This window comes from Opisthocomus hoazin, chromosome 4 (genome assembly GCF_030867145.1).
Source record: "Opisthocomus hoazin isolate bOpiHoa1 chromosome 4, bOpiHoa1.hap1, whole genome shotgun sequence".
Classification (NCBI taxonomy): Eukaryota; Metazoa; Chordata; class Aves; order Opisthocomiformes; family Opisthocomidae; genus Opisthocomus; species Opisthocomus hoazin.
Window position 1 is genome coordinate 58,566,031 of NC_134417.1, and position 15,460 is coordinate 58,581,490.

Consider the following 15,460-nt stretch of genomic DNA (forward strand, 5'->3'; position numbering starts at 1 on the left):
CATTCTTCTCCTATTTGTTTCTTTTATTTTGCTATCATTTACTATTTTCCCTTAAGAAATTATTTTTTTAATTAGAAAATTTAATGCTGCTTCCAAACACAAACAAGGTCGTAATCGAATACCTAAAATAATTTTGGGGCTTTTTGAATTTTAGGCCACATATTTTATGCTTGCTTATCTCCAATAATTGATAACATTTAATTTAGACATTAAAATTTAAAAATATAGTGCTTTTTCTTAATCAGTAGTTGTTCATCATTTTCTTTTAAGCATCCATATTGTATATTATGCTATAAGTTTAATTTTGTTTTGCCACCACAGATAGAAAAAAGGACTCGTGCATTCTTTCATTTTTAATCTGGTGACATAAATGTATTTTTCTCCCTCTTTCTAGCTGTAACAGGCTAAACAAAACCAAACCCAGGGAAGAGCCTACAATGATCTTTTTATTTTAACTTTGAAATTTCTGCCACCTTGTGGCTAACCAAAAACAGCGGTTAAGATGCAGAGTATGCTTATGGTATGCATTAATTCAAAATTACAAACGAAATAATATTTGTACATATAATTAAGTAATTATGACTTCTGCATAACTTGAATGCAACACATGTATTTAATCTTTCAAAGTGTTAGGTTACTTGTTAGTGTATTCTAAACAAATGTGGTGGGAAACTTGTGTCAGTGGTGTCTCCTGTGTACACTGGAGCTGACAGAAACAATGTTTTTCTTGAATTCGCTATTTAACTTTTCTCAAAACCTGAATCATTCAACAAGTTCTTCGGGTTCTTCTGTTGTTTTTAATGCTGCTGCACAGTAATTAAAAAAAGAAAGTTGGATTTCTAGTTCTGAAGAAACCTATGGAGCAATGTTAAAAATTAATGCTCCATGTGCCAGTTCCTTCTTTGAAAATGTAAGAAGGAAGTACCCAAAATAGCACTGAAAGAAGCATGATACATATTTTGGAGCTGTCTGTCATCTGTGATGTGGGTTCCTGGACTTGTGCACTCCCTTCTGAAACTGAAAACAACAATGTACAGTTTCTCCCCCCTCAAACTGTACTTGTTAAATTTTACGGTCAATCCTGAGGAGATGTTGAGATAAGCCAAGACTGTGAAGAAGTGAGTGAGAAAAAAGTTTTGTTTTGCATGAGAAGTCACATGACAATAACCAAAAACATCTTCATTTTGGAGCCGGTTAGTTAGCATCTAGCCTGAATGTTGGAGGATGACCTGAAGCGATACAGGTTGAATGATGACATAGAGTTTGGTTGCCATGAGCAGGTAGGGCAAGTGGAGGAGCCTTGATTTGATTTGAATGGTTTCATACGGACACAGGGTTTTCTAAGGGGGTGAGTACATTTTCTGTACAGAAAAAGTTAGCTTAGATTGGTTGGGTTCAGCATGCAGACTTGTAACTACTTAGAAACCCCTAAGAGAAGTGGTGGCTGGATAGAGTGTTTTCTAGTAAAAAAATTAAGAATTGCAATGAAGGATCACCACAGGACCTGTGTGTGTGTGGCTTTTATGTAGTGACCGTGGTGGTGTTTCCATCGAATGGTTTTCCCAGACGTGACCTAGCTTTGATTCTTGGAACTGGCTGTGGTGGGCAGCAGTGGCTGTGGAGGTGGAGCGGTACACGAATGCTGATAAAAGGCGGTGCTGGTCAGCCTGTGCAGTACAAGGAGTAACAAGAACTGACTTTATCAAAAGGTGTTTAGAGTTGTTGAGAATCAGCAGCTGATAACAAGCTTTGTATTTTGACATGTAGCTGTTTACAGTACATGATGCTCTTAGCCAGGGCTTTTGGAGCATTTAATTAAGTTTTCTGTGCTGCTGCATACAGTGGGTCCCCATTTCTAATTGCATCTTTTCTGTGCTTTTTGCAACACACGTGTTAACCTCACGGTTAGTAGCGCTGGCTGACGGAACAAGCAACGTTGGCTGCTTCCCCGCTGGATAGACCGTACGGCATTGCTGTGCCTGCTGGAGTGCATACCGGCGATGCCATGAGGTGGAGGTGCTGTAGCACAATTTGGAGATACTTCTGATAAGCAGTTCTAAACAGGTGTGGTATGCATTGCTTGGAGGATGTTACTTTTGAACAAAACTTATGGTTCCACCCAGATGGGAAATGGAGCTGCCTTCTGTCTTGCAAGCCTGATTGTTGTGGCAGAGGGCTTTTTTTCTCTAGGCTGGTGCTGCAGCTGTGGCATATTCAGTGTAGGGCTGCATCCAAAATCGACTTGGAAACTGAAATCAGTGAAGAATGTTATAAGTACTACAAGAAGCAAGTCTTGGACAGAGCACACAACACCCAAAATCAGTTATTGACTTGTAGTTGGAACGGAGGTCTGTTGGCTGTGAACTGTTGTAGTGATGCCTCTCTTCCCTAGCTGGGCAGGAACGAGGCTGGCTGGGCAGGCACGAGGCTGTCTTGGCAGCCAAAGCAAGATGCTTCTCCTTGTCTATGTGGCCAGAGGAGAGGAGCCAGGGTGGCAGGTCAGGTTACTTGTAGGAAGCCTGGTAGGTTTTCAGAGAGGTGTACAGCAAGCACCGAGCTGTGCACGGGGCTGGGGAAACAACCCTCTGCCCTCCAAGACTGGGTAGCAAGGAGAAGTCTGGGACTGACCAGGTCTCTGTGACCACATCCCTCCTCTCCTCTCCTGCAGGCGCTTGGGAGGAGGAGGGAGTTGTTCCAACTCAGGAACTGCCCTTGCCGCTGTCCTTCCCAGAGTCTGGAGTGGGCCTTGCAAAGCACGTCCGCTCTGCTGTGGCACACGTAATTACCAAATGTCACAGCGCATTGTGGAATATTTGGAAGAGAGGAGTTGAGAAGGCAGGTGGCAGAGCCCGGAGCCCCCGGTTCAGTTTGAACAACCCAACCAGCTGCGCCTAGGTCCCGAGACAGCTTGGGACCTGTTTGCCAAAGGGCATCCCCTCTTCTCCCAACACAGATCCCTGACTGCAACCAGCAGGATGAGCTGACTGTGTCCTTGTAACGTGCTGCCACCTAAATTATGGCTGTTATCTTCAAAAGCTACATCACCTCCTCTTTCCGTCCCCAAAATGTTCCAGTGTGTAGGTGTCTAGTGCATGCCACAGGATTTAGATCTACCCAGGATTTTGGAAGGGAAATTTTGTGCAAAGCTGGTCTCACATATATGGAGCAGGTGTATATTGTTTTAGTATGGGGCTAGGTGTTTATTTTTTTTCTTTTTTTTTAGCTCAGGAATGATGTATGTGTGTTGGTTGTTACTTGTAACTCCTGGTGTATTTTAACTACAGGCTGCACTGTGAGGAGCTCAGGATCTGCATCTTTGCAGATACAAGTAGGTATATTTGAGTGTTGAGATACTAGTGGTCACCTTTTAATCAGAAAACTTGCAAAAAGAAACAATTTCTCTTACCCTTCCAATGAAGCACAAACCTCTGTGTGTGCACACAACATGTATCCTTGATGAATTAATAAGTTCACATAACTAATACTTTTACATGCCATCGTGGGTCAGGGCTAATGTTGCCATAGGAACGATAATACTGAAAAATCAGTGGTGTATGATTACAAGCTTAAGGGTTTTTTTTTTTGCTTTGTTTTTATTTTCAGAAATACTAATGAAAACTATATTTTTGTTTAATGCAAAAAACCATCATTATGCCAAAGAAAAACTACCATGTATATATGTCTTCTCAGTATGCAAATGTATCTGTTCAGGGAGGAAAAAAGAAAGGTGGTGTAAGTACAGGCTGCGTGTGGGAGTGAAATACATTCTCCATCTAGTGCCTAGTGTCATCGCACTATCAATGGATGAATGATTTCCAGCACAAGACTCGGTGCTTTTACTGTATTCATTTATCTAGGATGTTTAACCTCCCCTACCATCAGAAGGGAGAAGGCTGGGCAAACACCTTTTCTCAGGGAGCTCACAAGAGGATAGTGGGGAGATGTCATTTTGATGGGAAAAACTCAGGTGACTAATTTACAAAACCTTTGTTTAAAGGTTTCATTTTTATGTAGGGATCCTCTGCTGTGCAGGTGTCACATGAACATAAGCTAAGCTGCTATTTATCTTAGCAGAGCACAGGCAGTAGTCACTGCAGTCTTTTAATGAATTTGTTTTATAAAAAAAATTCTGAGCCACACTGAGACTCCTGCATACCAGCTTTTGCTCGTATACGAAATGGAAACCTTTGCCATTCCCACTGAATATTAATTTTTAAAGAAGATTTGGAGGAGGAGGCACCTCTTAAAGAGGAAGTTTACTGACTTTTTCTCCATCTTTGTCCTTATTAAGTGACTCTAAGGGTTTTTAGCCCTTGCACAAAAGATAGTTTGTGGGTTGATTCAGTAGGTACCAGTAGTACTCTCTGCCAGAGGTAACCTGCAAGGCCTTTATTAACTTGTGGTCGCGGAACACCCCCAGTCCTGTTTGGGAAGGCAGAGGTCTTTGCAGAAAAGCAGAGGTGGCTTTGCTGTGGTTTGGACTTGAGTTTCCGAGGTGGTCTGTCAGCATGAGTGTGCTTTACAAAGGGAGCTGGTTTTAACGTGTATTAGGTGGACTGCAACAACGAGGATAGCCTTGACTAAAGTAGTGCTGTGAAGTCACTTGCTTTCCCAGGGAGTGGCCATAATTCCTCTGATGGCAAGTGCTGTTTTACATGAATTTTGCATCCATCTGGAAGCCAGTTCTTAATCAGTCTTCTCTCTTCTTGGTTTCCTTGTCCTGCCATACCCTCCCAAAGCAGATGCCTCTAAAATTTTGGGCTTGTTATGGTGGCGAAGGACTGCTGAGCCATCGCCTTGCCAAATTCCGGCCCTGTGTTTTGTGCCACAAAATTGATAAAAATCAGTTCAGAACAGTTCAATAAAGGCGTATGACAATACTTTACAAACCTAGTGAAAACTGTTGAATGTTGGAACGTGAAGGCCAGGCTCAATGGGCAAAGTGACCTTTCAAAAGCTCTGGGCTTGTGTCTTCTGTAACAAATGCCCAAGAACTGTGTATTTGCTGCATCACTGAAAACTAGTTATCTTGGCATTCCGCTGTGTGTCCCCAAATGAGTGCAGAGTGTGGGATCACCCACCCTGCCAGGAAACATCAGTTCCACTGGTGGTTTGGGAGAACAGCATGTAATTATCAATTCTTCTTCTGACTTCTTGATGCTTGAACAAGTCAAATTATAAAACAAGTCAGCCTGCAAAATATGGAGAACTCTGACTTGGAGGGTGAATTAGTTACTTAAAATTTTCTCTGTAAATATCTAGACTAATTTAAACTGGGGTTCTAGTCTAAGACATTTTAAAGCCAGAGGAGACTGAAGCATTTTGGGAAAGAAGCAATGCCTGAACTTGTCAAATGAATGCATAGAAGGGAATGAGTTGGGACGGATGTCAATCTGGAGCGTACCAGCATGTTTGTGAAATGGTTGGTGTTCATCTCCGGCATCTTGAGGTTTGATTCCAAAAGAAACAGGGCTTGTGCAACTGCACTTTCCAGTGGTGCCATTTCCCTCCCTGATAGCAATGCATCTTTTTGGCTGATTTCATTAAAACTCCATGCAGAACTGGAGGTCTTGGATATTTGCAGCCAACAAGGACTTAGTGTGTTCAGGCTGCATAAAAAAAAAAGGCTCTAGACCCCTTTCACCTGGATAGGATCTCTATAGAGAGACTTCATCGAAATGCCTTTTGGATATTGGAAATCTATGCAGAAACTAATACTTGAGACACAAATCCATAGGAACGCAAGTTTCACTAGACCTGCTGCTCACTGCCCTTACTGTTTTGTAAACATAGCTTTCTGTGTAATAAAACGCTCTTCAAAGCCCATGGAGTAAGAGTTCAGAAATGTTAGCTTTCAAATAGCCTCAGCAAATTGTAATCCAGCTCTCTTCTGGTTTATACTCTAAGCGATTCTTCTATTACAGGAGCAATTACACCCCTGGCTGGTTCCCAAAGGACCCATCTCATTTGGTGAACAGAAGTATTTAATGAGCAGTGATCAGTTATTCAATATTTTGCTTTTCTTGTTGTTCAGTGGCATTGCCTTGGGCCTTATTTATTACCAGTCCTTATTAAACACTGCTCCAAATGCATGAATTACTTGTTTTCTCATAAGCTCTTTACTGTCCAGCTGGAGTATCCTGAGGACAGTGGTTTAACCCCTGCGAGATGAGGGGCACGTTATCCTCAGTACCACTTCTTACCTGTAAAGCTGCTGTTTGGCTTCAACAGCTGCTTGAGACCCAGACTGTTGAATGGGACACCCAGGAGATGAATAGTACTTTTCACTGGCTGCCCTTGAAAATCTAGGCAGTAGACCAGCATCGTCCTTTATCTCTGCAGGAGTAAAAGTGTTGTCGAGGCTAGCATTTGGGAAACTTGCAGCAACCACCTGCAAGTGTGCATAAATGGAAAGACTGGATTAAGTCTGATTTTCAGAGGCCTTGCTTCAAAGCATATGGTGGTTGGAGCTTTTTAAAAAAATGTTGGGCTGTTCTTTAATATGAGATGGAAACCTTCCACCAGTGTTTTTACTTTCAATTTTGTCTTTAAACAAAGTAAACTTTGGTCCAAGATTAAGCCTCGTATTTAGAAACTGCCCCAAATCAATGCATGGTTTAGTGATATCAATATATCATGTTGCTGACAATCTGAATAATTCTGTAGTGAAACCTGAAATGTCTTTCTTGGGCAAACATTTTAATTTTATACCACTAGCTTACCAGTGTGCTGCGTGTAGCTTAGTTATTCATAAGTTATTTATACTGTTTCCTGGATCTTTAATCATATTGACTCTATTCTGATTGTGGTTAGAAGATCTTCTACCCTACAGAAATCTGTGATTAAGCCCTCTGCAAAGAGGAGACCAGCAGGTCAGGTTGACTAGGTTGACTTGCAAACTTGGCCCCACCTTGGTTAGAGAGAAGAGCTGGTCAGAGGGAGAGCTGAGAGACCAGGTGGTTATTCATTGTGATGGACCACGGCGTGTGTGTGTTGTGTGCATTTAGGCAATATCCCTCCGTGGTATTTAAGAGGGCTCTGTTTTCCCAAAAAGAACAAGAGAACTTGAAACACCATTTAAATGCCTTCTAACACCTTTGTGTCTATGGAGAGTTTAACAGACACTTTGGCTATAATTTCCTGGTCAACTTTTAAACCTGTTTACAATGTGACCAGTTGGTAAGTTGCAAGGTGCTGTCGTGGTCAGTTAAGTGATGCTTCAAATGCCATTGACTGGCTTTGAATGCTTTCATTCCTGCTGAGAATGAACCAGGAGCTGCCTTTCATATCTCTTTTTTTTTTTTTTTTTTTTTTCTTCCTGTCATAGCTATGTTAGTTCTTGCAAAGACTGCAGACAAATAGCTGTGCTGGCAAAAAACCTAATGAAGGTGCTGTGATGGCAGCTAAAAAGTCTTCCCTCTGGTGCAGCATTAATTCTATTTGGGAAACTGATTTAAATTAGATCAGGCAAAAGAATGCTTTTGAGCTTATAAGCTCTATCTCCTGTGAGGTACTGTTGATAGGGTTGCACCAGCAAAATCGTTACAGTGCACAGAAGCCCAGAGCAAGCAAGAACTAACTTGTAGTCCTTAATATGGTGACTTAAATGCTGTGTAATCAAAATGTTGACTGAAGAATTCTGAATGTAACTTTTCATCTTGGAACCAGTTTTTGGTTTTGTCGTGCGATTTAGAGGAGAAGCTTATACCCGAATGACTTGTCATTTCATAAGGCCCTCCTTGTGATTGTGGTTATTTTTTTTCCTCTACTTTCTCCTTGCCTTTGCAAATAAACAGAGCAATAGAAAAACTGAATGGGTTTCAGCTTGAGAACTATTCCTTGAAAGTTGCATACATCCCTGATGAAATGGCAGCCCAGCAACCACCACAACAACACCCCCAGGGAAGACGTGGATTTGGACAGAGGGGTCCTCCAAGGCAAGGGTCACCCAGCACAACCACAAGGCAGAAACCACAGTCGGACGTTCCTCTACGGATGCTGGTTCCCACGCAGTTCGTAGGAGCCATTATCGGGAAAGAAGGAGCAACAATCAGAAATATTACAAAGCAGACACAGTCCAAGTATGTTATGTTACAAAACTGTAATTGTAAGCTTTAATATTGTGTCCTCATCTCCTATGTAAAGGGAAATTGTAAAACTTCGCAACTAACTTGTGGTCAGAGAGCAAATGCAGATAACGGTGAATAGGAAATCTTTTGCAAGATTTATGCAAGGACTGGATTCTGTCCGTGACACATATTTAAATACTAAGTGACTTGCTTTTTCCCTTTTAAAAAAATTAAATTAGGCAACGCTAGTAGGATGGTACTTGATGCTGGAGAATTTGCTTACAGATGCACTAATTAGGTTCTGGCACAAAAAGCGAAAGACCTGTAATATGTTGGTCTGTGCGACATACAGTCAGTGTGGTGACATATCCAAGTCTTTACGAGTTTATTCTAGCTTTAGTTTAATTCAGGGCATTCTTAGGATTTATAAAAATTTTCTATTCAACAGGAAAAAAATAAAAAAACCCTTCCTATCTCCCCTCACTACTCCTTATACCTCACTCCCGTGTATTTCCAGTGAATACATTTGTTGCTATCGAGTTGCAGACCATACCAGAACACAGATTAAGGAAATGCATGGGAGGCAAAAAGCAAGCTGCTAAGTGACCTAAGAAGCTTAGAGTGCGAGGGCCTAGGGATGCTGGAGGAGTCTGTTTTCAGTGCGTGTTGAATCCCTACCCACTAGGAAGAGCTCAGCGCAGATGCAGAGGGAGGTGGGGATCGTATTCAAAGTATTCTTCCAGGATATCTCTAAGAGTGGAGAGCAGAAGATGCTGTCTTCAGCAGTACACTGGTACCAGCCCCCAGCTCTGTAGTTACAGCAGGCAGGACCTGTAAAGGAGCTGCGTATGAGAGTGGGTGGCTTTGGTTTTGAGAATAGTCAATGCGGACAAGGGGGTTCTCTCTAATTACACCCCCCACAAACAAACTGGCTTTCCCTCCCCCCTCAAACCCAGGATTATCACGATGCTCCTTTCAGCCTCTCATTAGCATGTTGTAACCCAGGAGACTATTTGCTGTGTTTAACAACACAGATTTAAGAGATTTGTGGAGTCCTTGCAAGACTTGGTTGTAGTTTGCCTATGGGTAACCAATTTTTTAGGTGATATCTAAAACTTCTAACTCTCGGACTATAAAAATCCTGGAACATTGGCATAAGAAAAGTATTTATCTCTTAGAAGAAGGCTGGATAGAGCAGAAATGATCACACGTTGCTAACTTTACAGATACATGACTTCAAGAATGATGTTTTCATTGTTCGCGGGATAAAAAATGTCATCTACTTCCTGTTGTGCCAGGGATTGCCATGGGCTTCTTATAAAATGTTGCACTATGAAACCAAATGAATTTTCAATATCAGAAAGAATAGGAAAAATAAAGGGGTTTATTGAAAAGCAGCATGGTTTTTTGTTTGCTATGATATGGGGGGGGGAGGAGGGGAGGAAGCAAAAAGCAGAGGAGGAAAGAGTATGTGACCTGCAGTTATTGGCAGAGGACAAAATTGTCCAAGGCATTGTCCTGACGCAGGACATAACTAGTTCTTGTTAAATTCCTAGAGCTACACAAACCATGGTATAGACTAAGGCTACTAGTTTTACGGTGGAGGTAGAGGCAAGGTAATGTCAGGACAAATTTTAGGCTTAAAAAGCATACAAAATGAACCTTGAGGATGAATGCAAGTACTATGATGCTGCTTGCTAGCAGAGAATTGTTAGGAAACTCTGCTGCTGAGGTCGTTAAAAAAGACCAGGTGGGGCAAAGCCTAACTGTATGGTACCTGCACAGTCATTATTTGTGGAGAAATAAATTTGTGGAGCTTGGGAAAGCTTGATGAAATGTTGTCTTCAGTGGTTTACCACAGATTGTCTAACAACTCTCCTGAATGTCTTGATGGGAGTATAATGAGGAAAGGAGATACCAGTGTCCACAAAGATGGGGTTTAAGCTGGTGAAATCAGGATAGGAGAGGCCCTTAACACAAAAAAGAAATAGTATTTAGGAGATGTCTAAGTAGTTGTATACTTTGCAAAATTAAACCACTTAAATGTAGTCGGTGTTAGCTTAAAATAAGTTAGTTGTGTGAGAGTTGGAAATGTGCAAGGCTTACCATATAGTACATGGTTACAGTTAGTGTTTTTCTTTCTTTCAAGAATTGATATTCATCGTAAAGAGAATGCAGGTGCTGCTGAGAAACCGATTACCATCCACTCAACTCCTGAAGGCTGCTCAACGGCTTGTAAAATTATTATGGAGATCATGCAAAAGGAAGCTCAAGATACTAAATTGTGAGTAAAAGGCATTTCATTGTGGAGGCATTAAATTCTGAATTCTTGTTGACTCCATTTAAAGATGTAGCCTTTAAAAACTGCTAATAAGTGAAACTTTGTTGCCACTATCCATATTTAAGTAGGTAAAGGAACTAAGGGTTCTTTTCTTTCAGGACAGTCTGCTTGCTTAATTAGCCCCAGCACACATCTATATTTTCAGCCGTTGTCTGGCTGTGATTTTGAGGTGAACTGGAACAAATACTGAAGTTTCTTGAGCAACTCAGCTTTGAATTAGAGTGACCATAACAAGTTGTGAGCTCTTACTGGAAGCTTTAAGGTCTCTTTGTTCCTTCCCAACGGCTCTTGCTACTTCAGTCTGACACTTAGTTAGCAGGTATGTTACGATGAAGCTATAGATGGTAGTGCTGAAGTGTGCATTGCACTTGGACTCGTTCTGCATCTAGTATAAACATGTGTAAGTGAATGGGATTTGTAGACATTTCTATGAAAATAAAATTTATCCATAACATGCATAAAAACCTTGCGCTCTGGTCTCCATAAGTCTCACTGGGTGTAACCTCTATTACAGTACAGAAGAAATTCCCTTGAAGATCTTGGCACATAACAACTTTGTTGGCCGACTTATTGGCAAAGAAGGAAGAAACCTGAAGAAAATTGAACAGGACACAGACACTAAAATCACGATATCTCCGTAAGTTTTTGGTGGCCTAATCTTTTGGTGAGATGTCTCATATAGCAGCAATGTTGCTGTGGTACATTCAGGTTCAGAGTTCTTACAAAAATATGTGTTTTGAAGGCTGAGACAGCAGCCTTTCAGAGGCCTTTCCATAATGTGGATTAAACTGTTACTTAAGCTCAATTAAATTTAATGTAAACAGTGAGTCTTCATTGTAAACTAAGTCAAGAGCAAGCCTAAAAATAACCTAGGCTATGTGGAGCCTGTGTTAAACTATATCTTAAGTGTCAGTTGTTTTTAACATATTATACCTTATGTAATGACGAGTGTCTTAAACTATAAGCCTGGATCAGTTCTGAGCTATGTGTGAAAATGAGTGAAAAGTGATGTGTTAGTTTCAGGTACAGATTAGGTTTTTGGACAAGAGGGAAGGAAAGAAAGTGAGTGAATACTGAAAAGAGTGTCTTCAGTAGCAGTTCTGTCCCTTTTCGCCAACAGCAGCCAAGCTGGGATATGTTGATTAATCTGCTTCAAAGTAATAGCTTTTGGTCCGTGAGTTTGTGAAGGTAACTGAGACAAGTTCAAATTTAGCTGAGATTAAACAGGAGTTTCCACCTTCACTGGAAATCTGCAAATCACTGATTAGATCAACATCTTTGTAGAAGCTTGGCTGTTAATAGTAGTTTTACCCTGGAGCAATATCTTCAGAGAACCTCATGTTCTGAATAACGAACACTCTGGTGTGAACTTCCAAGCACTGAGGGAATCTTGGACTTGCGCTTTAGCCAGAAAGGATGAGAATCAGGCTTACAGGCTGTAGGAAATGAAGAAAGTTTGGAAGACACATGAAGACATATGAAGAAGTGTGAATACATGCAGGAGACGGAAAAAAAAACCAAATACCTGCAGAACACATGCAGGAGACAAAAAAAAAAAAACAAAACAAAACAAAAAACCCCCACACAAAAAAACCCACCCACCAAAACTGCAGAAAACAGCCCAAATGAAGGCAAGGAAGCTAAGAGTGAATGAGGTTCCTCAAAAAGAGGAAATTCAAAATCTGGTGAAAGAACCTGAGACCTTTTTGAAGGTATGTAGACATTTATGGAGTTAGTCTGAGGAAGAGAATCTAATCAGTTAGAGAAAAAGCACCCGAATAGGTCTGTTTCAAGAAGAGGTTTTGTAAGGCCAGCATGCTCTCTTCGATGTCTTGGCGTAAACACTTTGTTTGCAAACAGTACACAGACTGTTAATGCTATTTCGTAGAGAAACAAAAGGTACGGGGTAAAGGGGTAATGGTCTTCATTCTGTGAAACCAACTCGTCTTTACTGATGATGACACAAATAATGCATTATCTGTAAATACTTGCAGAGTATAATTTAATTTAGCAAGTCAACGTTTTATTTGCATCAAAATCTTGGCCTCAAGATCATGCTTGTCACACCATGCCTGAAGTAGCCCTGTGAAATCGTCTGGTTTAATCAGTACATAACAGAGTGCACGTATGCCCATTGATTCTGCTTTGTCTAATTAGCCTTTCTCCTGATCTCTCTATGGACAAGCTTACCAAAAAGCCTAAATGAAGTAAGGCAACTGGTTTGAGAAAGTGTTCTTCTCTGGGGTGTTTTCCACCACTTTGCTCCCTGAGGCATTAACTCAGTGCTTGCACACTGGAAATTTCAGGATTGCTTTGTGGATGCATTTCGTGCTTGTCGCTGCTCAACTGCGATGTGCAGGTTGCCACGCTGCCCGCTGTGCAAGAAAGCAAGCCTTGCATGCTGCCCTCCTTCCTACCATGTGCTTCCTTGCCCTTCCTGCATCCTGCTCCCTTTTTTTTTTTTTTTTTTTTTGTCTTCACCCCTTCAACTCACCTTTTCTCAGAACATGGATATGCCATGGCTTCCTAGTCGGTTTCTTCCCTTTCACCATGGTAGGTCAGCATTTGTTACCTATCAAAGCACTGGTTTAACATTGTAACCCTCTCATTTTCCCTGAGGAGTTACTGTTGTTTCGCAGCAAATGTTGACTTGCATTGCACTTTTGGTTTTCGCGTTACGAGGATTTGGAGGCTCTCCTGCAGATTCACTTGAGGGTTGGGCTTTTTTCCCTCCGTCCTTATAGAATCTGCCATTGTTCAAGGAAAGAAGGTTTCTCACGGTCTGCATTTCTGGGATGTCTAAAATGTCTGAAGCCCCCTCTCTGGTAGTAGGGCTGGTGTGGAGTGCGGAGCTGAACTGTGCTGCACTGCTCTGCAGCTCGTGTTCCTACAGAGCGTGGTGGTTCCCATCTTTTGTTGCACCTAAAGCACATCTCGGCCATCTGATGCCTGACCTTGCTGCAGTGGTTTTTGTTGCGTTTGCTGAGAGGATAGAGTTCCTCCAGATTTTCTGAGAACTGTTTGAGCCCTGTTATGAATTGATACTACGCTCTTTGGAGGGCAAACTCGACATGCTCAGACGTCATCGCACTTGAATGATAAATCTGGATTACCCTCTGCTGTTTGCTAATTAACTGTGCTTCTGTTTCATCTGCAGATTGCAGGACTTGACACTCTATAATCCGGAAAGGACCATTACAGTTAAAGGCAGTATTGAAACTTGTGCCAAGGCCGAGGAAGAAATTATGAAGAAAATCAGGGAGTCCTATGAAAATGATATTGCTGCTATGAATGTGAGTTCTCTTGTGTGGGTCCTTTCTGGAACTAGAGCTTGTGTGGGGACCTGTTGGGGGGTTGCTTAATACAGAGCCTGCTTCTAAGTAAAATGAGGTTGTGTAGGGACTTGTCCCCTTTTGAACATCTCCATGGGTAGAGAGTCCAGTCTCTCTGGCAGCTTGTGCCCTGTTTCACTGCTCTCATGGTGAAAACTTCCTTTCCTAACAGCTGATCTGAGTTTCCCTGTTGCAACCTTTCTCTGCTGCCTCTTGTACTTCTTCTATTAATTCATGTGGCTTGAGTGAGGGTTTTTTTTATTTCTTTATGTACGTATGTTATTTTAATGAAGGCTTTTTCCGTTTTGTTTTGAATAGAAGAACTGAGAAATTGACTTAGATTGAGGAAATGAATGAGTACTTCACTTTTTTCTTGTTGCAAAACATTAAGGAATGTGTGTTTATGCACTATTGTGGTTTATGTGCTCCAGTCTCTTAAAGCAGTGATTCCCAGCCTTATCATGTTAGAAGCATAACGGCATATGGAACCAGGATCTCTCCTGCTTTGAATTATTTAAGAAGGCTTTATTAATGTTTTCCTTGATACAGATGATAGGCATTTAGTTAATCAAAGATGATTGGTGATTATATAACAAAAACAACGCACTTCATTAGTTTGCCAAAGTATTACTAATGCATATTGAGAAATGATTGAGATTTTTTGATAAGCTATGAAGAGCTTTTTGTGCCTGTATCCAAATCTTATGATCTAGAATTGGACCAGAAATCTTTTTTTCAGTTTTCAGTAGTCTCTGAGTTTCTAGAAATTGCTGTTCTACATAGTTTCCCTACTGTTTGGAGAGAACATTCTCCCTAGTTTTTCCCTCCCTCCCATACTACAAGCAAATTGCAGGACACAAACTATGCACGAGGACACAATAAAGTACTTTATAGTGGTACATTTTTGCTTCATATAGTGAGCAGGAACGTGGGGTGTGCTTGAGACTGCTCTGCTCTTTGGCAAAGGTGGTGTCAGCAGAAAACTACCTCTGATACTGGATGGATTTCAAGTTTTGTAGTGATTATTAGAGTAGTTTTTTAGACCTTTTTTTGGTGTCTCATCATTGGCTTATCTTGATGGCCTGTGATGGTCTCTGTCTCTAGCTGAGGTATTTCTAAAGCACAGTTATCTTGCTGGGCAATGAACAGGAAAAGTGAAAAAGGGTACTGACAAATTTTGTATCACAGACAGTGAATGCTTCCTGCCACATGATGCTGCCGCTATTTTCAGGTGTGGTGAAGTAAAGGGACATGCAACTTTACAGTTGATCCTTTCCCAGTAAATGCTGTGGGCATCTTCATCTTTTGCATGGCATGGTAGGGAAAGGACATGGAAGGGAGGATGGGGTTATAGTGTGGTGTATAATCCCAGTGTGTGAAAAGTCAGGGCTTGTGCATTGGCTTTCTCTGTTTCTACAGGGCTGTCTTTTTAGTATAAAGCCAAAAGAAAACTATATTATTTCTCTGATAGTTTTGTGTGCTCTGAAAGTAAATTATACTATTTCCTGCATTTCTTGCTATAAAGTTTGGCATGAGTTTCACTGATTAAGTTGTAACAAGTGATTCCCAGCTGCCTTTCCTACTATATTTTTCTAATGTTATTGGTCTGTGCATATGTCTGGGAAATAGGTTTGGAGCAGAGTCCTTGGAGTAATGGAGATGAAAATTTTTTTTTAAATATCATATTGACATCTTCTGAAAAGGTTAATAGCCGATGC

At 41.1% G+C, this 15,460-nt stretch overlaps 1 protein-coding gene across 1 annotated transcript in view; it reads left to right on the forward strand.

The window, feature by feature from the left end:
• The window catches only part of IGF2BP3 (insulin like growth factor 2 mRNA binding protein 3), a 116,887-nt gene that overhangs the window by 73,178 nt on the left and 28,249 nt on the right, over positions 1 to 15,460 (forward strand). Inside the window, exons 7-10 of the mRNA XM_075417454.1 lie at positions 7,797 to 8,081; positions 10,219 to 10,353; positions 10,925 to 11,047; positions 13,568 to 13,703. Coding sequence (XP_075273569.1) covers positions 7,797 to 8,081; positions 10,219 to 10,353; positions 10,925 to 11,047; positions 13,568 to 13,703 — 679 coding nt within the window. The remainder of the gene's footprint in view (positions 1 to 7,796; positions 8,082 to 10,218; positions 10,354 to 10,924; positions 11,048 to 13,567; positions 13,704 to 15,460) is intronic.